The 25,729-nt window shown below is 41.4% G+C and overlaps 1 protein-coding gene across 1 annotated transcript in view; it reads left to right on the plus strand.

Moving 5' to 3' along the window:
* The window catches only part of ROR1 (receptor tyrosine kinase like orphan receptor 1), a 411,991-nt gene extending 388,886 nt beyond the window's left edge, over positions 1 to 23,105 (plus strand). The window contains exons 8-9 of the mRNA XM_059374983.1: positions 3,422 to 3,633; positions 19,006 to 23,105. Of these exons, the coding sequence (XP_059230966.1) occupies positions 3,422 to 3,633; positions 19,006 to 20,433 (1,640 nt within the window). The 3' untranslated portion in view covers positions 20,434 to 23,105. The remainder of the gene's footprint in view (positions 1 to 3,421; positions 3,634 to 19,005) is intronic.
* The last annotated feature ends 2,624 nt before the right edge of the window (positions 23,106 to 25,729 follow it).

Consider the following 25,729-nt stretch of genomic DNA (forward strand, 5'->3'; position numbering starts at 1 on the left):
AGTTCCATCCATGTCATTGCAAATGGCAAGATTTCATTTCTTTTGATGGCTGCATAGTATTCCATTGTGTGTGTGTGTGTGTGTGTGTGTGTGTGTGTGTGTGTGTGTGTGTGATATCTTCTTTATCCATTCATCTGTTGATGGACATGTAGGTACTTTCCATAGTTTGGCTATTGTGGACATTGCTGCTATAAACATTCGGGTGCACATGCCCCTTTGGATAACTACATTTGTATCTTTAGGGTAAATACTCAGTAGTGTAATTGCTGGATCGTAGGGGAGCTCTATTTTCAACTTTTTGAGGAATCTCCATGCTCTTTTCTAGAGTGGTTGCACCAGCTTGCATTCCCACCAACAGTGTAGGAGGGTTCTCCTTTCTCTGCATCCTCGCCAGCATCTGTCATTTCCTGACTTGTTAATATGAGCCATTCTGACTAGTGTGAGGTGGTGTCTCATTGTGGTTTTGATCTGTATTGCTCTGATGCTGAGTGATGTGGAGCACTTTTTCATCTGTCTGTTGGCCATCTGGATGTCTTCTTTACAGAAATGTCTGTTCATGTCCTCTGCCCATTTCTTGATTGGATTATTTGTTCTTTGGGTGTTGAGTTTGCTAAGCTCTTTATAGATTTTGGATAATAGCCCTTTATCTGATATGTCATTTGCAAATATCTTTTCCCATTCTGTCAGTTGTCTTTTGGTTTTGTTATAACTGTTTCCTTTGCTGTGCAAAAGCTTTTGATCTTGATGAAGTCCCAATAGTTCATTTTTGCCCTTGCTTCCCTTGCCTCCAGCAATGTTCCTAGGAAGAAGTTGTTGCGGCTGAGGTCGAAGAGGTTGCTGCCTGTTATCTCCTCAAGGATTTTGATAGATTCCTTTCTCATATTGAGGTCCTTCATCCATTTTGAGTCTATTTTCACATGTGGTGTAAGGAAATGGTCCAGTTTCATTTTTCTGCATGTGTCTGTCCAATTTTCCCAACACCATTTGTTGAAGAGACTGTCTTTTTTCCATTGGACATTCTTTCCTGCTTTGTCGAAGATTAGTTGACCATAAAGTTGAGGGTCTATTTCTGGGCTCTCTATTCTGTTCCATTGATCTATGTATCTGTTTTTGTGCCAGTACCATACTGTGTTGATGATAACAGCTTTGTAATAGAGCTTGAAGTCTGGAATTGTGATGCCACCAACTTTGGCTTTCTTTTTTTTTTTTTTTTAAAGATTTCATTTATTTTTTCGACAGAGAGAGAAATCACAAGTAGGGACAGGCAGGCAGACAGAGAGGGGGAAGCAGGCTCCCCACTGATCAGAGAGCCCGATGCGGGGGTCGATCCCAGGATTCTGAGATCATGACCTGAGCCGAAGGCAGAGGCTTTAACCCACTGAGCCTCCCAGATGCCCCGGCTTTCTTTTTCAATATTCCTTTGGCTATTCAAGGTCTCTTCTGGTTCCATATAAATTTTAGGATTATTTGTTCCATTTCTTTGGAAAAAAATGGATAGTATTTTGATAGGGATTTCATTAAATGTGTAGATTGCTTTAGGAAACATAGACATTTTCACAATATTTGTTCTTCCAATCCATGAGCATAGAACATTTTTCCATTTCTTTGTGTCTTCCTCAATTTCTTTCATGAGTACTTTATAGTTTTCTGAGTACAGATTCTTTGCCTCTTTGGTTAGGTCTATTCCTAGGTATCTTATGGTTTGAGGTGCAATTTAAATGGGATTGACTCCTTAATTTCTCTTTCTTCTGTCTTGATGTTGGTGTAAAGAAATGCAACTGATTTCTGTGCATTGATTTTATATCCTGACACTTTACCGAATTTCTGTACAAGTTCTAGCAGATTTGGAGTGGAGTCTTTTGGGTTTTCCACATATAGTATCATATCATCTGCGAAGAGTGATAGTTTGACGTCTTCTTTGCCGATTTGGATGCCTTTAATTTCTTTTTATTGTCTGATTGCTGAGGCTAGGACTTCTAGTACTATGTTGAACAGCAGTGGTGATAATGGACGTCCCTGCTGTGTTCCTGACCTTAGTGGAAAAGCTCTCAGTTTTTCTCCTGGTATATTCTAATTTATAAGCACTAAGGAACCTCACTATTTAGAGGGACTTTCTGGGCCCCTTGTGGCATTTTCAACAACATACTGTAATTATCTTTTCTCCGTTCTTTTTCCCCAACCATGAGCTGCTGAAAGGTAAAGGACATACCATATTTAATTTTACATTCCCAGTATCTAGAATAGTGCTTGGCAGCAGTAGCTTTTGTTCATTGACTTACTGAACATGTGAGAGGATGAGTGAATGGATACATGATTAATTCTAGGTTGAGTAAATAATCATCTCCAAATTTGGGGTCAATCTGAATTTTCACCCTTTGGAATTTCTTAAAGCAAGAAAGTTGATGAGGTTATTGGGGATCAGGGCATTTATTATAACCCCTCTTAATTATGGCCCATCATTCTTGTGTTTGTTTGGTAAGTCAAAGAGTTTATTATTGTATGCCCAAAGTATCTGAAGGTCAGACTCAAATCAATTTTTTAAAAGTATGCTTCTTGTCCTATACATATTATATTCTCTCCCAAGCAATGGTAGAGTAGATGTAAAAGATTTCAAAAATACACTTCAGAGTGTTAGCATTCATAATTACTGGGTTCATATGAAATCATTTAAGAAGGATTCTGGGGTTTCAAAAAGTGCAAGTTCTTCAGTGATGCTGTGCTGGAGGGAACTGTAGACACCATCCAAAGTAGATACTTCCTTTGTGCAGATGAGAAGAAGTGAGGCCCCGAGAGGTGAAGGATCTGTTCAAGGTCACCCAGTTCATCAGGAAGTCAGTTCCCCCATATTCTAAGGTCAGTCTCCCCATATTCTAAGTCAGGTCCCCCATATTCTAAGGCCAATGGCTTTATGGACCCTGGGACTAGGATTCCTGGGTGACATTGATTCTGGAAGACGCAGGACTGGCCCTGTAAATCCAAACCTGCCAAGACAAGGGCATGATTTCTAGAAGAGCTCGTTGTGGTGGTTGATCTGGGCTAGCAGCCAAAGGAAGAAGATCCCTGTGGTCCACATGCATGCTCTTGGGTGTATACAGTCCATTCACATGACGTTTAACTTTGAAGGTGTCAGAGAAATGCAGGTCTGTTGCTGAAGAGAGGCAACATCAGACGGGGACCCACACACATGCGAAGGTTTCACAGTGTTCCTCTGCAATTTTTAAACACTTGAACTTTAAACTTTCAAACTTCAATAAATTATGTTGAAGGTTTGATAGAAACAAATTGTAATAAGTAATGGTTCCTTTTTTCTCCGGTGAGTTTGTACGCACAGAAGAGGAGGTCATTTTCAACTACGCAATGTAATGTTACACATGTTATTCAAACTAGTGTGACTTTTGCTCTTTTTTATTTCTGTACCCAGATTCAAAGGATTCCAAGGAGAAGAATAAAATGGAAATCTTGTACATACTGGTGCCAAGTGTTGCCATTCCTCTGGCCATTGCTCTGCTCTTCTTCTTCATTTGTGTCTGCCGCAATAACCAGAAGACCTCATCCCCACCTGTCCAGAGGCAACCGAAGCACGTCAGAGGTCAAAACGTGGAGATGTCAATGCTGAATGCATATAAAACCAAGGTAAAATTAGCACAAAACGTGAAGATGTCAATGCTGAATGCATATAAATCCAAGGTAAAATTAGTAGAACTGAGCTGTACAGATTCTGTAAGCTTCGGGTTAAAGCAGAACTTAGCACCCTCCCTAGCTTCGAAATCAAATGATTTAGACTCAGAGTTTACATGCTCTAGAATTCATTTTCAGCATAATTTTGTCTGTCTCTAACTTTACCCAAGGCGGCTGGAACATTCTTTCATCAGTGTGTCCATGTCCACGTTGGGCCAGCCCCATCACTGCCTTAACATGGAGTCTGGACTAGAAAGAATCTTTAAGACATCATCTCTCCTAAAGATTCCAAGTGTGAGCTATTTTCACAATTTCAAAGATGGAAAGACTGAACTCTTCCAGTCAAACTGAAAGAAATGAACAGAGAAAAAAAAAAACATAGTTGACTCAGTTCACTGTCCCAAAACTCCTTTTTATTGCACAACAGCACGCATAGATGGTACACTGAAGAACGGTAGGTTTTATGTGATGTGCTTTTTTGCCACAGCAACAAAACCTAAGTCCTAACCTAGGAGCTCAGTTAGGTTTAATGCCTAACCAAAATCCATTTCTCTTTGATTTAAACATATTTAAAGAGAAGTGTTGTTCTTCCTATACTCTTCGAATGCTGTTTTATGATCGCCCACCTTAGCCTTCTCATCTCTGTGCTAAATCAGCCCACTTCCTTTTCGTTTTTCCTCCTTATCTCTCAACACGTGGGTTGCTCCAGGTCTTGGCAATGAACCCAGGGTCACCGGTCCTTACCTTAAATGGAGCACACACACCACATGTTGAAGCTGAAATACAACAGAGGCTTTCTCTCCAGAAAGCCAGAACCTCAATCCTTAGGCCTCTCAGCAAAGAAATTTCATTTAAATAATTTAGAAGACATCCCAAAAGCTTGTCTTTTCTTCTTATTCCAACTCCATAGGCCATTCATTCACTCATTCTACAAATATTTATCTTCTCTGTGGACTAGTGACTGTATTACTCATTTGACCTTCATAAAGAAGCTGCATCTCTTTAATAAAATCTTAGAGAAAAATATCTTCACGCTGAAATTAACTAATCCTTCGAAATAATTAGTTGAGTTGCCTATTGGGACTGACTCATAGTCCTCATTTGATTTTAGTCTGCTTTGCAGTTAGATTTTTGTTTGTTTCATTTAAAAAGTCTTATATATTTTTTTTTCTGTTGTACTCATATTTGTTGGTAAGATTTTCGGATTTCTTAAATGTTAAAAATTCATTTTTTAATTATTCTGTCTCAAGTGAAACCACAGTTCTCTTCAGTGTGAATCTTTACCATTAAAAAAAAACAACAGTGAACAAACAAATCCAGAGACCCTGAAGACTACAAGGTTCACTCAGTAGGCTGGAGGGACAGGTAGAGGTGGAGGTTCCTTTTTTGTGACATCCTAGCTGCCTGCTAGCCAGCGTACATCCATTACAGCATGTTAGAGAACATCACATTTAATCCTCATAAGGACTTGAAGAAAAGAGAAGGGTTAATACTGCACATTCAGAAGCTCACACCCAGCTGACCCTTTACACTTCCCAGGCTTGAAAGTTCTGGTGTGATGGTGTTTCCTTATGAGAAACTGTCATTTCTGTTATTAAACATTGAGAAACTTTAGAAACGCCAGAACTGTGGACAGGAGAGAGACCCAGGTCAGCCGGCTTAGAGCAGTCATCTTGCTGCAGCCACCGTCTCCTCTCAGAACAGACTCCTCTGGGCTGCAGCAGGAACCACGGGAAGAGTTCTTTCCATTTGGGAAAACTGTCAGTTGCATAGGTCAGCCTCCATGTGCAACTTAATTCCATTATTAGCAGAGGTTTGCTTTGCAAAGTATGGTGTCCAAGAGGCATGACATTTTGGACTTATGCAGTCTTTCAAAGAAAGATCTCATAGAACTTTGTGGCATAAATGGAGAAAGCTAAAGTGTGTTGAGGGAGATACAAATTGTCAAGAACTGTACTAAGAGCTTTAATATTCATGGTCTCATTTAATCCTTGCAGCTGTTCAAGAATACAGATGTGATTATGGCTACCATACAACCAGAGTAACTAAGACTCCTACAGATTAAGTAATCGTCCAAAATCAAAGAGCTAGAGAGTGGAAGAGATGTGAACATAGGATTTTTTGTGACTAGAGAAAGTCCTTGCACTCGCCTGACCCTGTGAAAACTTTTTCACAGGACAAGTCATGCTGGGAAGGGAGAGTGGGAAGAGGGCAGGCAATACTGAATATGATTCCATTTGGTCAGTTTGGGCTGAATGCTGACTGTAGGCATCCCCCTGCCTTGTGATAAATCCTTAAGAGGCTTGTGTAACCGTCACACGTCTAAATGGTATAGCTCCAGTTCTGCCAAAGGCATGTGAAATTTAGTCAGAGCAGTAATAGTCCCCTACCTTATATGGCTGTAGAGAAAAATGTAAAATATACTGGGACAGGGGCACCTGGGTGTCTGGCTCAGTCATTAAGCGTCTACCTTTGGCTCAGGTCTTGATCTCAGGGTCCTGGAATCAAGCCCCGCATCGGGCTCCCTGCTTCATTGGGAACTTGCTTCTCTCTCTCCCTCTGTCTGCTGCTCTGCCTACTGGTGCTCTGTCAAATAAATCTTTAAAAAATTTTTTTAAATAATAAAATATACTGGGACAAATTTTCCCAAAGACTTAGTGAAGTAAACATTGTTTTCATCATTTCTGAGGTTTTCCTTGCAAAATCTCCCAGTGCCAAGATTTCTCCACCAAGGCTTAGAATTTAGCCTTAAACAGCTCTAAGTAATTCCGAACTACACTGTTAAGTAGGAACAGCTCGAGTATCTTTGACGGGGTTGAGGAAGGCAAAAGAAACAACAAAAACAAATGCTCACTCTTTTTCTCTTACTCTCTTAAGAGATTTGGCTCCAATCAAATTTGAGTTATTCTGTTTGTTTTGGTTCTTACTGAGTGCCTTTCCTGGAAAAAGCACAAAGGACTTCGTAGACCTTAAAGAAAATTCCTAACTGTAAACAGCCAATCTCTAAAAGTGCTTTGAAAGGTCACTGACACATAAATATTACATGTACCTATAAAAGCTAAGGAAGGAACACACATAAGAAAGAATGGGGGGGTGGGGGAAGTCTTGAAAACAAACACCCTACCAGCGTAAAATCAGAAGGACACTTGGAGGGCCGGGATGTTAAAGAATAAAGTATGGAAACTGGTATGCCTGAGCCTTACTCTTATTTTCCCCTGGTCAATTCAAAAGTTAGAAGCTCCAGAATTTTTATTGATCCAAATGAACATGCCCTTGAGGGTTTAAACTCTTTCTATCTCTCTCCACTTGCTGAGCTGCTAAACCCCCCCCCCAAGTGTTTGGATTAGGAGGAGTCTCCTCAGGGAGATTAGAAGCCTTTCAGAGGGCACAAGAGCAGTCAGACTGGTTGAAAGACCCAGCCTGAGTCCCTGGAGAGGTGGGTGAGGCGGCTGAAAGTTAGACTCCATGAGATTTGAGTTTCCTGCTGATTTGTGGGGAAAGGAAGTCCATGGACCAGAGAGACACCTCAGTGTGGAGCCATGAACAGTCAGGAAATGGAGATGTTCCTCCTGCTCCTACCTCCTCCACCCCCCATGGCCCTGAGAAGTCACTTGGCCTCTGTGAGTCTCACATTTCTCAGTTGTTCAGAGAATGATGTAGACCCTGTTTGTGTAAGGTACTGTTCATTTGTTTTCCTTTTATTCTGTTCAGCAGGAGATTTCAAGCCATTCGGTGGGACAAGATAACCTTCTCTTTCCCCTCTGTAAAATCCCCTGATGAGTATTCTAGTGATGTGTGAACTAAGTAGGACTTTTCTGTATTGCATTACAAATTTTATGATCTGAGTGGGTGTTTTTTAAGAGTACTGTGGAAAATGAACCTTCTCTAAGAATCCTGGGAAACCGTAACTTCCGTTCTCCTGGATTCTTTTCTTTCGCCCCTCCCCCTCCACTCCCCAGTAGTCATGTGTCTGAAAAACAGGGCAGTGTCTGCAGGGGAGAGAAGGCTGTGGAGCACTCTCCTGGGGAGTGAGAAAGTGCCAGAGCCTCCCACTTGAGCACAGCAGAGGGGGTGGGGGCTTCTGTCCTTCCCTATGTGACTCACCTACATGGGACGCAGGCACACTGAGAAGTTAAGAGTTGGGGGAGTTTGGGGATGGGGGACAAAGAACAGTGGGCTGGAGGTTGGGGAGGGCCATGGCCAAAGCCCAAATAAGCTGTGGGTCAGACTCAGCAGCTCCAGGCTGGTATAAGGAACATTTGGTAGAAAGCAGGATTTGCCACGTGTTCTGAAGCTGGTGACTCTATTTTATTTCTCAATGTACCCTCATCTCTTACCAGCTTCTCTGTTTCTTCACTTCCAGGCAGTTCCTCTCCCTTTATCCTTTCCACCCAAAGTAGTTGCTGAATGTACTGACACTTGATGATCTTCTCTGGACCTGTCCTCTTTGCCAGTAATCTGCTTCCATCTAAAAAGCTCTGCTGTGGTCTGGCTGCCCCCTTTGAACCCCTGGCCTTACCCAGTGTCACCACATTTAGTGCTAAAATGTCCTCAATAGCTTTACTACTCACTCCTTAAAGCCTTTGACCCCCAGACTTCTGAGCTCATCATTCTATTGACAGGGCCCTCTAGGGAATCCCCAGTGATGTAATTCAATCTAATGGCCTTTTCCAAGTCTTTATCCTCCTTAATTTCCCTGGAGCCTTGGATATTCTGAACCACCATCTTGAAATACTTTTTCTCTTGGCTTTCTTCCTATCGCCTCTGTTTCCTTCACTAGTTCCTTCCGTTCCTCTTTTCCTCTCTCCCACCTCCCCCTCTTCTCTCTCTCTCTTTCTTTCTCTCACTCTCTCTCTCATGCCTATTTCATCCTCTAGCATTGCTTTTGCTCCCACTTGATATAAATTCCCCAATCTGGAAGGACCAATCTCAAGTTAGAAAATTCTTCCTCCCTGCTCCTAAGAATCCATACTCTCTGGGCCTAACTACCTTTCCAGCCACATTTTCTTGGTCGATTTCTGGGAGGTAGTTTGATGCACTCCAAAGGGCAAGTACTGTAAGGAGAGAGAGAGAGATGATTAACGGATCTCAGCTCCATTGATTACCAGCCATGAGGTCTTAAGCAAATTCTCTGGACATTTGTTTTCTCCCCTATAAAACAAGGATACAAATAGTACTTAGAGATTTTTTTTTTCTTATTTGGATGTTTTCGGGATGGGGGGTGTGCATGGAGCACTGAGGGAAGGAAGAAGGCGAGGGAGAAAAGCTCTGAGGGAGCCAGATCAGCCGAATCAACCCTGGTGATCAAGGGGGTGACAGAAGTCACAGCCAGATCACCCCCACATCTGATCTTTTTGGCACCTTGAGATAGCATATTTGGTACTTCACAGGTACTCGATAGCTAGAAGTTACTATTATTTTTGATACATTTGCTAATATGAACAACCACAAATATTTTTAATCAACTCCCAAGTGCCGTGCACAGGAAAATGTGGGCTGTGAAGAAACTCTAGGATCCAGGAGGCCACGTTACCTAGGGTGAGGACAGAAGCAAGGGAAGCAGTACAGCAAAGATAATATAGGTAGCTCTTTGGACATCTCTGGTATTACATTCCTACTCGGTTTGCATAAATGCCCCTGCCCACACCCTGTTGACACCCTGGGTAAAATCCTTCAGGGTGGAGAGGGTCTGAGAGTTCGGGCTGGATGGCTGTCCAGGACAGAGCCTCGCCTCCAGTCTGTGTCTGTAGAAACTGGACTTCTGGGGAGAATGAGTATTAGAAGTGGCTCTATTATAGGTGGTATTACAAACTAGCTAAAGTCCATCACACGCATTATCTCAACGGGATCTCTCTTACGACCTTCTAAAGGAGGAGCTAATTTGAGCCTGATTTGAGAGAGAGAAAACTTGAACCCAGGTCTGCCCAGTCCAGAACCCACGTGTGTCCCTATTGCTTCCGCACTGCATCCTGCTGCCTAACTTTGAGGCTGACCGAACCCCTGAGCTCAAGTTCTGAGCACTTGGTGGCTCAAGCTGACACTGGAAGTACCGGCCTCTGTTCTGCCAATTTCCAGGAAGGACTGAAATTCTCCCATCGACATTATCAAACAGCCACCACAGAATGAACCCTGGGCACCACCAAACATTCACACGAACCATCAGAAAGTTACGTGACAGAGAAAAAAGAACTGCTTTCAAAGAGAAATCACTTCCAGAGAAGTGCCGCTGAACTCTGGGCAAATGTGGCAGACTGTTGGTTGAAGCTCCCTCCAGAATTTGATGGCATAAGCTGGAAGGCACTTAGTTCGGCTGTAGTCTTTGGAAAATGTCCATAACCTCCCAACATGAAAGTGCTCTGGCCTTTAAGTTTTTAAAACATAATCATTTCCGTTGAGGAGCGGAACCAATTGTTTCGCAATTTGAACACTGTTTACCTCAGAACCAGTAAAAGGCACAAGAATGGAAAATAGCCTTTGGAGTCAAGTAGATTCCTGTCAACAGCGAGGTCCAGATACTAAGAAGTCTCTACTCTCCAGCGCTCTCGTGCCCCCACACAGGCAAAGGCTGCTGTGTTCATTTGTCCCAGTCAACTAATGAGGACAACAGAGAATCAACCAGAGTAAGGTCTAAATCAGAGATCAGGAAGCAATTATACCTCGACATTCCACTTTTATGCCTGTGGGTTTTATGCTTTTAAAACTATGGAGCCCTTCGAGGATCAAAATGAAAATGCCAATTATTCCCAGAAAAATGCTCCAGCTTTGGAGTCAGGCATATTGGATTTGCATCTTGGCATCACCTCTTAATCGGTAGGCTTCTTTAGGCAAGCCACTTAACCTTTGAGTGTCTCAATTTCCTGATCCATGAAATGGGAACATCATAATGTGACTCTCATGGGATTAGGATGAGGGTTAAATGAGTTGACGCAGTCAGCACTGAGAGAACAAAGGGCCTGTGGAGTAGTCACTAGGAAGACAGGCTCTGCATTCTGCCATAACGACCTACCAGCTACAAGATCACTTAAACACTGTTTCTCAGAGTTTCCATCTGTAAAATGGGACTTGTAGTTATAGTGACCAATTTCCTGGGGTTACTGAAAGGATGAAAGGGGTTACTATGTATCAAGTACAAGTACTTATAACTTACCGTATCCAAAACAAATCATTGGCATTGTTACAGTCTCAGTATCTGGCACAGGGAAAGGATTCAGTACATGGTAACTATTATTAAATGAGGAGCACAGACATTTAGGGTAGGAGCTGTGTCCTCACTCCTCATGTTTCTTGCGTGGGTCCTCACATACTCTTCTGTATGTAGGCTCTTTGGTGTATAGTATATACTGTATCCATTGACTGACTGATACAACTGGCTTTTTAAAAAGATCCCACACCATTGGCTAAACTGATGACATAGCCCAATGTATAGAGTGATTTAATTTCAAAACCTTGACTCTCACTAAGACATCAGCAGCCTAGTAAATACCAGCCAGTGCTTCTTATATTTACGTTAGCTGGTATTTCTGAAGCATCTTCTGCAGCCAAGTGTTATTTTCTCTGGCTCCTATAGGTCAAAATTGCTCAACCAGGGCCTTCAGGTGCATTGTAGTGATTCATCATTCAAGGAGCAGAGATCTGGACCACTCGTAATTGTCTGATCCAGAAAGCCATATTCATTCATTCCAGAGATTCTCACAGTAAAGCCTCCAGGTCAGGAATATCCCCATCACCTTGACTTGTCAGAACTGCAGGATCTCAGACCTACAGAATCAGAAACTCTAGGATTGGGGCCCAGCAATCTGTGTTTTAATAAGCCTTCGGGATGGGGGAGGGCACCAGGGCCTGCTCTGAATTAGCCTGTGCTAGTTACCTGAGAATCAGAGTGCGAGCAAGTCCCCAAGGAATACAAATCTCAGGGAGAACTGTGTTTCCAGAGAAAAAGAACCTGGTGATGTCCTATTACCCCAGATCCCGCTCTGATTCTAATGAGGCTGAGGAAAATGCCACTGTTTTTCTCCTGAAGACACCTGAGTCCAGCTAGAATTGGCAAGTGTATAGCAAATGAGATTTGGAAAAAGGCAGCAGTCTTGGAGCGTTAAGGTCTGGGAAAGGAACAGGGGAGGGACTATGGGGGATGGTTTAAGTTAGTCGTGTGAATAGAACTTTAGCTCTTTTTCAGCATCTGCTGTTGGAGCCACCTTCCTGTCTGGGGGAACCACCCTGGGATCTGTTCCCCTCCACCTCATGTCACTCAACTTTTTCGTGGTGCCCAACTTTAAGTGGGGCTCGAACGTAGGCATTCATACCCTGCTCAGGTTAGAAGCAAAAAGTCACAAATCGATGGATCCATGCTGCACACAAATGCGAGCCATCACAATATCTTTACCTCCTCTCCTACAGCAGTCCCTTCTGTCAAGCGAGCAGGAAATGGCAGGTTAGCTGTGAGCTATGTCACCCAGAGGAATCATTTCAAATAGATTTTCACCTAAGGTATAACTTCCCAAAGGTGGAAGGAGATAAAGTCATTGAGTCTGTCCTCCTTATCCAACTGCCTCTACCTCATGACAATTTAAAACAAACAAACAAACAAACAAACAAAAAACAACTCCACTCATGGTCCCTTGCTTTCATATCTAAAGATAATAGAGCTAAAAGGATCCCATGTCCCCATGTAGTAATGTGTCTCAGGTGAAGGAAGCCACCAGCATCCGCCTGGCCTCCATCAGCAGCGTAGACAGCGGACGACAATAGCCACATCTGACTCCCAGTGAAGTGACCGTCATCTACAATGTTCTCCCTTCATTTTCCTTCTGTGAAGAGTTCACGTAAACTCTAATACAGTTGCTCTTCAAAACTGTCTAAGGGAAGAGGCAGATTTGGAGTTTAGAATCACGTATCAACTTCCACATCAACTCTGATTTTTCTCCCTGCCCCCAAATTATATAATTTTTAAAACCTCACTGAGGCAGATGTGTGTTTACTTTGAGAAGTAAAAATGTTAACATTTAAACTGAAAGCCTGTTTCGGTTTTAAGGTACTTAATTGCCTTACAGCATACCCTAAACGGAGCCCATCTTGTCATTCAGCTAATGGAGGGAGTGATAAAGAGATAGGAGCCCAGGACCCTATTCATTCCAGTTTTCCTTTGTACTTCGTTTACTTTGGCACCACGCCTCATGTGTATTTTACACTTCTTTACATTTTGTACATCCCTGTATGACAAATACTTGTCAAACAAAAACTAAACAGATTTATAACCCCTTAACTTGAAATGAGCCAAAATTGAACTGCCAAAACTTTATGACTTCATTTTCTTTCATAGTTTTCCACTACATTGGTTCAAACAGACAAACCCCACTTGAGGTCAAGCCGAGGTCATTTCACTTTCATTACTAAAATATAATTTACAATATGCCAGACCTAAACAAGTTTAGCCTAAAGGGTTTGTATAATGTAAACCATCTGTTCCTCAACAATACAGCTCATTTCCTGCCGTCACTGGACAGTCTACTGACTGCTGCTTGAAGGGGTTTTATGATTTTTTAACTAGTTCAGGATTTATGTAAAATTTGAAAATGAGTCTGTAGTTAAGACACATTTGTATCGAGTAACTGGAGCGTTTTAAAAATGCAAATCACTGTGTAAATTGTTCCCCTGAAGCCAAGGTCCGAGCGGTTTTTCTGGGTACTTCCATGCTGGCTGCCGCACAGGTGTTCCGAGGAAAGGTTTTGTGAAGTCTGCTGTAGTCGTAGCCTCCCATGCTTCTTTCCAAAGCAAAATCCCCAAATTTGGGTATGACTAGCAGTGCTGAGCTGCGACTTCTTGCTGGAGGGCCCACCTGGTACAGCTGGGATCTGACAAGACACACTTGGGGTCAGAATGTCTTCTCCTGTGCCTGAACAGGGGATAAAGAACAGTTATAACTTCACGGAGTGACCACACACTGAAGGCCTGCAGGCTGGCCTCACAGCCCCGTAAGGTGTCAGACCCCCCCGGCTAAGCCTCCAGAGACCTCCTGGGTCAAACCGGCCTTGCCAGGCCAGCACGCTTCTCTGGTTTCAGACAGAACGGTGTGGCCCAAAGCAGAAGGCCTTGCAGCAAAGTGCAGCTCTTTTTGGCTCTCCTAAAAATTCTTGATACTTCTCAAGCCTTGTTTTCCATCTGTAAAATGGTAAGAGTGAGAGTTCTTTTTTCCAAAGGCGAATAGAAGAGAACTAATTTGCTTACCTCAGTGGAGGGGAATGCAGCCAGTCTTATTAGCCATGAAGCCCCAGGGGCCATGTGTCAGGTCCGTGCCAAGGTCCTGTCCACCCCTCTTCTCTTCCAGTCCCCAGAAGTTTGGCCAGCTTGCTTCCTTGTCCCATCTGCCACCATCTACTCTTCCACATGGGTTCTCACTCTCTCCACCCGTCTTCATCTCCCAGAATCCTAGAGGAGCAGCCACTCCAATTGGACCCACCTTCAGGATCCAAAACAAATTCTCTATTTTGAGGTTGAAGATTTTTAAGATATCAAGATTTTTGTTTTAAACCAACAACTACAAGAGAGCAGGGAAAGATTAGTAGGAGGAAAGTCAATGCTTCTTTTTTTTTTTTTTCCAAAAACATGTAAAGGGAATTATACAAAACTGTCTAGAACTGCTTAAGGCTGTAAAAAGGTCTAAATCATTCTCATTTACTCCACTTCCGGGATTACTTCGATAATAAGGATAATAAGATTGATGTGAGAATCACTTACTAGGTGGAAATTGGTTTCCGACATTGTTGAATTTAATCCCTGGTGTCACTGTGGAAGCTGCATATTATATTGTTTCATGGGTTTGGAAATAGAGGTTCAGCGAAGTGAAGAACCTCATTCAAGGTCAACCAACTAAGATATGGGACCTACCTCACAGGGTTGTTGTCTTAAATGAGTCATATTTGTTAAGTGCTTAGAACAGTATCTAGCATGTAGTAAATGTTATATAAATATTAACTAGTACTGATAGAATGTAACAGGCCCAAGATGCAAATTCAGATTGGTATGACTCCGGAGATGACATAGTTTGAATATCCTGCACTGGCTGGCTATGCATTATTTTCAGCAGGGGCAGGAAAAAGTCCTAACTTCCCATTACCTCAGTCTAATATTCCTTGAGTGTAGTTACTAATTCTGATTTTCCCTAAAAAAAAAATTGTATTACTCAGTCACATAGGTTTCTCTCTCACCAAAGCCTGGGGATCCTGCATAGGTGGAAAGGTAAGTAAATACCTACTATCCCATTCAAAGGACCCTCACATAAATTGGATTCTTTTAAATCATTAGGAAAAGGACGCTTGGGTGGCTCAGTCGGTTAAGTGTCTGCCTTTGGCTCAGGTCACGATCCGATCCCGGGATCCTGGGATCGAGCCCCCCTTCGGGCTCCCTGCTCAGCAAGGAGTCTGCCTCTCCCTCTCCCTTTGCCACTCCTCCTCCACTCATGCTCTATCTCTCGCTTTCTCTCAAATAAATAAAATCTTTTAAAAATTAAAAATTATTTAAAAATAAATTTTTTTAAAAAATTAAAAATCTTTAAAAAATATATGTGTGTGTGTGTGTGTGTGTGTGTATAAAATAAATCATTAGGAAATGTTGTGATAGAAATCCCTACCCTAACATCATGCCAGAGAAATTCACCTTGGATTAGTCTTTCCCCAAAATAAAAATCATCTGAGTGCCAGAAGAGAAAAAGTAAGTTTGGTTCAATTGGTTCCTTTCTCATCACCTGCACGCAGCTCTCCCTGAGGAACAATGTAGCTTCCAAAAGAATCCAACCCCTGTAAGCAAAAGGAAAAATAGTGGATGTACCTGTGATTGCAAAAGAAATTTACATATTCAGTCAGGTAGAAAGATTGGTCATATGTTTTTACTTTTTTATTTTTTTCTTGGTTCAAAAACGTATAAAGTACAAAGAGGCATGAAGTGAAAACTCTCCCAACTCTGTCTCCTTTCTCCTAGTTCCCATCTCTGTACTCCCCCATAACTCTGCTGTTTCCTGAGTGTCCTTTCAGAGTTTCTTTATATATACACAAATAAACATGAATATTTTCCTTCTTTTTCACTTCCCCGTTCACACAAAAGCAGCATGCAGCATTAACTGTTCTTTTGCTTTTTATTTTTGACTTAGCAGTAGGATTTTGGAGATCTTTCCATGTCGGTACATAGAAAATGTCCTCTTTAATACTCTTTTTTTAGTTCTACCATAATTAACATAACAAGTCTCCTCTAGGTAGACGTTTATGTTGTTTCTTTCTTTTTTTTTTTTTTTTTTTAGATTTTAATTTATTTATTTGATGGTCAGAGATCACAAGTAGGTAGAGAGAGAGGAGGAAGCAGGCTTCCTGCTGAGCAGAGAGCCCGATGCAGGGCTCAATCCCAGGACCCTGAGATCATGACCTGAGCCGAAGGCAGAGGCTTTAACCCACTGAGCCACCCAGGCGCCCCCATTTCTTTTTTATTTTAAAGGAAGTTTTATTTTATTTTATTTTATTTTTTAGAGAGCACAAGCATAGGCAGCAGAGGGGAGAGGGGTGCAGAAGAAGAGAGGGAGAGAATCTTAAGCAGGCTCTACTCACCCAGCACAGAGCCCAACACAGGACTCAATCTCACAACCCTAAGATTATGACCTGAGCTGATATCAATAATCAGATGCTCAACCAACTAAACCACCTAGGTGCCACATTTAGGTTGTTTCTACTGTTTTGCTCCTACAATACTATGATGAATAGGACTGAATCAATAAATTTTAATTTACTGAATGTTTAAAGCAATGTGTTACCATTACTTTCAGTAGCAGTAACTTTCCTGTAAGACATTTCCAAATACCAACCTCTTAAGATCTGCTTTAACGAATAAATGAGACCTATTTCTAATAGGAAATATTATTTGCATGGGAAAATTAATGTTTCAAATTTGTCAATTTTAGTTTATCCTTTTAAGTATTTTGCTGCATGTTTATTTATACTTATTAACTTAAGGGGCATTTTGTCCTGGAAAATATCAGCCCAGAACAGAGCCAATCATCATGAATTTTAAACTAATAGAGTTTGGATTAGAGAAATATTTTACTAGATCTTCTAAACTTGTCTTAAACTCTGTACGGAGAATTCTGAATTCTATATGTATTTACAACATTGTCAGCTTTAATTGGAATAGAGCAGTATTCTTTTTCTTTAAAAAATTTAAAGTGCAGGGATTATTTTAAAAAATTACTTTATGTACAAATGCATTACTTTTATGATTTGCTTCTTAACAACCTCTTCTAGAATTTAGGCTAGATTTGAGGTGAGTTTCAAAAATTATTGCCAAGATGAAATGTGACAATTTAATACTTATTTTCATTGTGAGCTAGGTACATTTTCCTGTTTGTCTTAACATCAATTAGTAAACAAGCCACTTATGAAGCTGTAGGGTTATCAGTTGGCATGAGGGCAATGCCTCTCTTCAAGAAATTGAAATCTGATTGAGAGGACAAAATATGCATTAAAAGAAAGGCAACTTGGGGATAAAAATATATGTTTATTATATATATAAACATATATATATAATATATATAAACATATATATGTTTATTATAAAAAATAAAAAATTTAAAAAAAAAGAAAGGCAACAGCAAAGTAACAACTAAAAGTTACACAGCACTTACTATGTACAAACCATCATGCTGAGTATTTTACAAATACTACTTTATTGCAAGTTCACAAAGAACCCTACAAGATAAGTACAATTATCCATCATAATCATCTCATTTTACAGATGGGGAATTGAGGCACAAGGTGGTTGAACACTGTAGCTAGAGTTACACAGCTGGTAAGTGGCAAAAGCAGGATTCAGATTCAAATTGTCTCACTGGGGAGGCCACGCATGTGACCAGCCCTCTTTTTTTTTCTTTTTCTGTTTATTTTTTTAGTTTCAATATTAAGGTTTTTTTTTTCCACAGTGAGATTAAGTATCAATTTAAATAATTATCAGAATGTATAAATGAACATTCATTCAGGTAAAATATTACTGCTTTAAAAGTAACTAATAAATATTTTGTATGTAATAGAATAGTTTATGTTTAGGTTAACAGGCACCATCTTGAGAGCAGAAAAGGTATTTTTAACCAATAAATTAATTACATTCAAGAAAACAAGATATTTATATCTGAAGTATGATATACATCCTTAAATGTTTTTCTTCATATAGCACCCAACTTCCCAAATGTCTAGGAAGTATCTCCCAAAATATAACTCATACCTTAAGTCATTAAAATAAAGCCCAAGAAAAAGCCAATTTAAGACAAAATATACAGTTTATATTCTTAATTCCCCATTCAATAAAATATCAATTGCCCATTTATTAAAAGTAAATGAACTGTATATATGCAATCTGTTAGTGCTGAAAATCTGAAATATAATATTTTTAAAACTCACTCTTTCTCAAAGTACTTAGAATCTTGCATCTCTGGTGGCAAACCTGAGAACTAGCCAGCATTTTACTTCCGCAGTCTTCATTCTTCCACTCCCAAAACAATGGATGGCTCACACCGCCTCTTGAGCGTGGTGGCAGTCAGACAGTGAAGCAGAAGGACTCCAGAGAAGGCAGAGACCTTAGCGGTCAGGGAGAGTTTCAGAGGGAACAGGATTTGAGAAGCATTGGGGAGCACATTCCAAACCTCCCACCTCTCCCGTGAGCACCGCGGGAGGACAGCCTTTCAGTTGGATTTCTCTGGCTTTTTGCACAATAAATACCCTAAAAAGAAAAACATTGCAGGAACAGTCGCTAGGCAAGAATGGCCATGGTGTTTAGGGCTGGACACTGAGGAGACCTATTTCCGTAAAACGATGCTAACATACGGAGAAGAAGCCAGGGTAGGCAGATTAGGGCCAGATCACCCACGCTCTGTGTGCCGGGCTGAGAACTGAGGCTGTATGCTCTCCAGCAGCACCTCTCACACTGTAATGTTTACTGAAGTCACTGGGGTCTTGTTAAATGCACGTCCTCATCCAGCAGGTTGGAGGTGGGCCGCCGAGAGCCCTCATCGGTTGTAAGCTCTGAGTGATGTCGATGCTGCTGGCCTTGGGACCACAGCCTGAGCAGCAAGACTCTAGGCTCTGAGCAGCAAACCGGCTGTGGAGCAGGGGATGTGGATGGAGGATGTGTGTCACCTCCTCCAAGTCGTGGCGGACAATTTTAAAGACTTCCAGAACTGCGGAATTTTCTTCAGTCTGGTTTATAGAACCTCTCCCTGTATGCCCCACCCCGTCCTTCGGAGGCTAAGACGTCTTACCTTAAGGTTTTAACCCACACTTTTCCTTTCTTTTGATACAGAGCAAGGCTAAAGAGCTGCCCCTCTCGGCTGTACGTTTTATGGAAGAACTGGGTGAATGTGCCTTCGGAAAGATCTATAAGGGCCATCTCTATCTCCCGGGCATGGACCATGCTCAGCTGGTCGCCATAAAGACCTTGAAAGACTACAACAACCCCCAGCAGTGGACAGAGTTTCAGCAGGAAGCCTCCCTGATGGCCGAACTGCAGCACCCCAATATCGTCTGCCTTCTAGGCGCCGTCACTCAGGAGCAACCGGTGTGTATGCTTTTCGAGTACATGAATCAGGGGGATCTCCACGAGTTCCTCATCATGCGATCCCCGCATTCCGATGTCGGCTGTAGCAGCGACGAAGACGGGACCGTCAAATCCAGCCTGGATCACGGAGATTTTCTGCACATCGCCATCCAGATCGCTGCCGGCATGGAGTACCTGTCTAGTCACTTCTTCGTCCATAAGGACCTTGCGGCTCGCAATATTTTAATCGGGGAGCAGCTTCATGTAAAGGTTTCAGACCTCGGGCTGTCCAGAGAGATCTACTCTGCCGATTACTACAGGGTGCAGAGTAAGTCTCTGCTGCCCATTCGCTGGATGCCGCCGGAAGCCATCATGTATGGCAAATTCTCGTCTGATTCAGATATCTGGTCCTTTGGGGTCGTCTTGTGGGAGATTTTCAGTTTCGGACTGCAGCCCTACTATGGATTCAGCAACCAGGAGGTGATCGAGATGGTGAGGAAGCGACAGCTGTTGCCGTGCTCCGAAGACTGCCCGCCCAGAATGTACAGCCTCATGACGGAGTGCTGGAACGAGATTCCCTCCAGGAGACCCAGATTTAAAGATATTCACGTCCGGCTGCGCTCCTGGGAGGGACTGTCCAGTCACACCAGCTCTACGACCCCTTCGGGGGGAAATGCCACCACACAGACCACCTCCCTTAGCGCCAGCCCAGTGAGTAATCTCAGTAACGCCAGATACCCCAACTACATGTTCCCGAGCCAGGGTATCACGCCACAGGGCCAGATTGCTGGTTTCATTGGCCCACCGATACCTCAGAACCAGCGATTCATCCCCATCAATGGATACCCAATACCTCCTGGATATGCGGCGTTCCCAGCCCCCCACTATCAGCCGGCAGGTCCTCCTAGAGTGATTCAGCATTGCCCGCCTCCCAAGAGTCGGTCCCCGAGCAGCGCCAGTGGGTCCACGAGCACCGGTCATGTGACCAGCTTGCCCTCTTCGGGATCCAACCAGGAAGCCAATATTCCCTTACTACCGCACATGTCCATTCCAAATCATCCCGGTGGAATGGGTATCACCGTTTTTGGCAACAAATCCCAAAAACCCTACAAAATAGACTCAAAGCAACCATCTTTGCTAGGAGACTCCAATATTCATGGACACACCGAATCTATGATTTCCGCAGAACTGTAAGATGCACGACTTTTGTAAATGTGGTATCCAGGAAAAACTAGAAAGCTGTAGGAAAGATTTAAATTCAAAGGTTTTTCTTTTGTGTTTTTGTTTTTGTTTTTGTTTTTGTTTTTTTAAATTACAGTGAGGTTCTCATTTAGCAGACATTGCAACAAGTATCTTCTGTGAAGTTTAAGTGTGTCTTACCGAGCAGGGCAGACACCAGCCAGAAAAAAAACCAAACCAAACAAAAACGTTGTGGGATTAACCCTCCATCAGGGGTACATGACATGGCATTGGGATTGGGACATCCGGTTTCAAGTACTAAAAACTGCCAGCCAGTGAAGAGGAAAAGAATTCTGTGATTAAATATCAAACCAAAAAGGAAAGTCAGTGGTGCTTTGTGTATTTGCCTTCATTCTCCATGACTGGTCTCTCCCCAAAATGTATAGACCGTAGCATTTGTCTACCTGCTGTCTTATCTCCAGGACAAATGTTCAGGAATTATGTCCATTCAATTTAGACTTTATGCATGCATGTATGGAAATGATACTCAGAATCAATGAGGAAACTTTAGGCCAAATTTGAAATCCCAGAGGAAATCGAGCCATAAGACAAGTATTAGATCCCCCGAAGCCTTCTACACAGTGGGGCTTCTTTGGGAAGGTGCAGAGTGTGCCTCTTTGTGAATTTCCTCTGCTGATCAGGAAGGCCTTTTCCACACTAACCTTTTCCACAGTGTGTTTACACGAGCACTTGAAATAATACAGGGCAGCAGACCATAAGAGGGCTAGATGTGGATGCCAGAATTGATGTTGGTTGATAGTTCAATCCATTGCATTAGAAATGAGGAACCAAAGGAAGCACAGTCAGGAAAATGGCCCCTCGGTCTAGATCAGCACCCATGGGAGAGGAACAAAGAGGCCCATGGGGACAGCCTCACAGGGGCTTCCCTGGACCCATAACATTGAAGAGGAGAGGTGTGGCTGCAGACCAGCACATCAGTGCCTACCACCTCCTGCAGAGGGGTGCTCACCCTCAGAGAACTCTGAGCAAGTAGGAAAATTCTATGACACCAGTATCTAGTTCAAGTTTTCTTTCACCTTTTCTTTTCTGATCCGGAAATGTTCACAAATGTTATCCCAGCACCAGAAGTTACGACGATGTATTCATAGAATTGGTTGGAATCCAAAGACTACGAATTCTAGTTTGCAGAATACCACAGTATTTTTAGAGAACAGGTACTGAGTTCTCATTTCAAAGATTACCGTGAACTGAATTTTTTTAAACTGGTGAATAGAAGGAACGTAATTATTTTTGCCTTAGTTAGGAGGGAGGCCTCAGATGTGCATCTCATGATGCCACTTGCCCGCCAGCCATCTTTTGCCAAGTTTAGAATTCTTATGGTTTCAAGTTCTATATAGGAAGGAACGTTATGTTTTATTTTTTTTCGCTTGTTAAAAAAATAACTCCTTTATTCTAAGAGCAGTGTCTCAAAGTCTCACTTCTTTTTTTGATTTTACAGCTAAAGAGATTTTTAAAGAGACTTAACAGGATAGAAAATGATTCCTCCTGGAAATGATATTTAATGAGGAGAATGCAAAGGGATTAGAAGCACATTGATGTTTCAGTTTTGTAAAAAAAAAAAAAAGCAATTAGGATGAGAAATCAAGGAAAAATGTTTATGAAATGTGTTATAATTTTCCCAAACACTGAATCTTCAAACAATAAACATGGACTTATTGCTACTGTGAACTCAAAGAATTGGCTATATCCAGTTTTATTGGGAGATAAATTAAGAAATATTTTCGTGACACAAATAAGCTGATTCAAAAGTTACATTTCTGAACTTTAGGTAGAGGAGAATATTTGTATCCTTTTGTTGCTATGCAACTGTTTAATGATGAAGATTCAAACCACAATTTTGTATATCATACGACAATCAATTATTTTCCAAGAATATTTATTATTTTAAGTAAACACAATTTCAGTGAATCTGAGTTTTTCTAGGAGTCCCTTAAAGGGAAATTAGCATTCCATGAGCCAGTAAAATACCTACTCTGGAAAAACATTACTATGGTAAAAAAATAAATTCAAGTTAGTTTTTTATAAAGAACTATAACATTTATTTTAAACATATTATAATTACTGAGGACATTAAGGTGAGCAAACCAAATTTCAAAACCACTTGTAATAATGTATTTTATAATAGCACTGTGATACTACATAACACAGTCCCTTTTGTATTAAATAGTATTTTTTTCACAAACTGAAAAATACCTTTCGCTTTGTTGACAATGTTTTGTAAGATGACTTTATTTTCAGCTCTTTTCTTTCCTTTTTTTTTTTTTTTTGCACAAAATTATGTTTATGGTTTGTATCACAGAAGTGAAAATATATCTCTGCATTTTTATATCCGGTCTGTTTCTTTGTTTCCTTTGTTTGTTTCTTTTTAACTCGATATAGATTTTCTTCAAATATATCATGGCAATATTCAACTATCTCTCCCTCCCATATCTTTTCTTATTTTCACTGCATGCATTTAATCACTGTATTACTTAATGTTTGATTTGTTATTATGGGCATTTCAAATAGACAAGCATGGATGTAATGACAAAAAGGCTATTTTATATTGAGGATATGTGCATTTGTATTTCACACACCAGAGATGATATTAAACACTGATTACTTTATGCTGCTGTTTATTAAAAATGTTTACCATATAATATTATTTCCTGAATATTACTATCATGGAGGTATTTGGGAATTTTAATATTATTTCTCCTAATTATTGACATTTCATAGAAAAAGGAATCATAATTCCTATTCACTGCTTTTTCATTGAAGTGATTTTTTTTTCCAAGTAGGCTTTTAACATAGACTTGGGCATTCTTTTGCCAGAGAACACAGGTGGAAGGGAAAAATCCCAATGATTTCATGACCATATACCAACCAACTCTATATGGCAAGATTTTAGTTTTCAAAATCAAAATAATATATTGAATAATTACAACCAAATGGAATATAAAAATTGGTTTTTCAAAGTTGCATCCTTTTCTGCCTTGTTTCCATGTGAACTTAGACATCAAAAATCATGTCTTAGAACTCTGAAGAAGAAAAAGCTGTGTACATCTTATCGTGTTCAACTTAGATTCCAAACATACTGATAAAATAAAAGAAATGTGGCCATTTAATTGTCACAGCTTATCTTTATGACCTTCTTTGCCCAAAAGAAAGAGTTCCCCATCTGGCAATTAATACACATTGTCAAGGAAAATGAGTATCATTATGAAAGCTCAAAGAACTTGTCCATTCTGCTATTTAATACAGAAGGGAATACAATAAAACCTTCAGGGCCTTATCCATCTGTTTTAGGTACAGTTCTTGTCACCACCTCAGCAATCAAACTCAATAAAGCAGTCACTTCACATGGCAGCGAGATCGATGTCAGGTTGGGTTTCTCCCTCTCACGTGAATTCTTCAATCTGCCCTTGACTCCTGTTTCCTTCTGCCTCTCCAGGCTCTTCCCCTCCCACCATCCCCAGTCCTTCTAGCTCTGTGATTTGGGCCTTACCCTGAGTTCCTTAGTCACCAACATCTGCACCTCAGATAATGCTTACTGCAAACCCCTGACTACTGATTAAAGGGAGCTCTGTATCTGCCTTTCCCAGTGGTTCACAGATGATGACCCATCCCCGTGGTTCACAAGAGTGCAGTCCTCAGATGAGCAGACTTTGGAACTTGTCAGAAATGCAAATTCCCAGGCCCCTCTTTGAAGCACTGAATCAGAAATTCTGGGATGGGACCCAGCAATTTGCGTTTTAACAAATACTTCTGGATTCTAAAGATCGAGAATCACGTTAAAGGCCTCTCGGGGTGGATGTGGGGGAATGGTCATTACCCCCTTAGAAATGTATATATAAGCATTTAATAACATTTTAGCCACTTTAGTTCCCCTAAGGAAAATCAAGTTTTACATATTGAAAAATTTAGCACTAAAACACTTCTTGCTTTAACCATTGCTTTATCCATTTGCCTTAACTATTTAACGATTTAAATATAACCATTTAACAATTGGTTAAGTTTTTGTAGTTGTTCTCTTGGATAGTAAGCTAACAGCCCTGGCCTTTGACAAGACTACTTTGTCTAGTTCACTCAAGACCCGTATTCTTGGGTAGTAATCAAATAGTAAACCCTTCTTGTGGACCAGCTCAAAAGACTTGGTCTCCTGGCAGTGACGATTAACGCAACTAAAAGAACTCTCTGTGTTGTAACTTGCCAAAATTAGGGTCAGGGGTAGGCTGTTCTTTCTTTTTTTCCTCTTTTTTTTTTTTTTTTTTTTTTTTTTTAGTTATGTTCAGTTAGCTACCATATAGTACATCATTAGTTTTTTATGTAGTGTTCAATGATTGATTAGTGAGATGTTCTTCAACAGATGAATGGATAAAGAAGATGTGGTCCATAAATGCAGTGGAATATTACTGAGCCATCAGAAAGGATGAATGCTCACTATTTGCGTTGACATGGATGGAACTGGAGGGGATTATGCCAAGTGAAGTAAGTCAAACAGAGACAAACAATTATCATATGGTTTCACTCATGTGTGGAACATAAGCAATAGCATGGAAGGCCATAGGGGAAGGGAGGGAAATCCGAAGGGAGAGAAATCAGATGGGGAGTCGAACCATGAGAGACTATGGACCCTGGGAAACAAACTGAGGGTCTCAGAGAGGAGGGAGATGGGGGGAGGGGATAACAAGATGTGCGTGAGGCTGGTCTTTCTTGGGAGGAGGAAAGATCCAGCTCCCAGTAAGCATGAAGCAGAAACAGCTGCAGAGGCTCCCCCCATCATCCCTCCAACCCCCGCCCCGAGCTTCCTGTGACAAGCTGACCCAGTTGGCTGGATGCAGTCACCTGTGGCGGTTCCCCTATGTTCCTTTGCCAGAGGCAGTCCATCAGTCCTTGCTGGCTGGCTGTGAGGATTCCTCTGCTCAGACTATGCTCCCCACAGCCATTAGAGACCGAACACTGAGGGAAGACAGCAAGAAGAATTCAAGGGAAGTGCTGGTGGTGAAGCTCATACTGTTCTTAATTTATACAGCATTTTTTTTTCAACTAATAGTTCAAATGCTAGGGAGGAAACGCTCTATTAGAGGAGAAGGAGCAAGGGATCGCACACATAAGAGGAAAATGTTTGCAGCCAAAATATGACTGCACCTGAAGCTTGTTACCATAAATGCCAAGAGTATTAATGAGTCTGTTAACTGGGAGGAAGGAGAGCCTTACAAACCATCAAAGTACTCAAGGTCAATGTAAT

Source organism: Mustela nigripes, chromosome 14 (assembly GCF_022355385.1).
Source record: "Mustela nigripes isolate SB6536 chromosome 14, MUSNIG.SB6536, whole genome shotgun sequence".
In the NCBI taxonomy this organism is placed as follows: Eukaryota; Metazoa; Chordata; class Mammalia; order Carnivora; family Mustelidae; genus Mustela; species Mustela nigripes.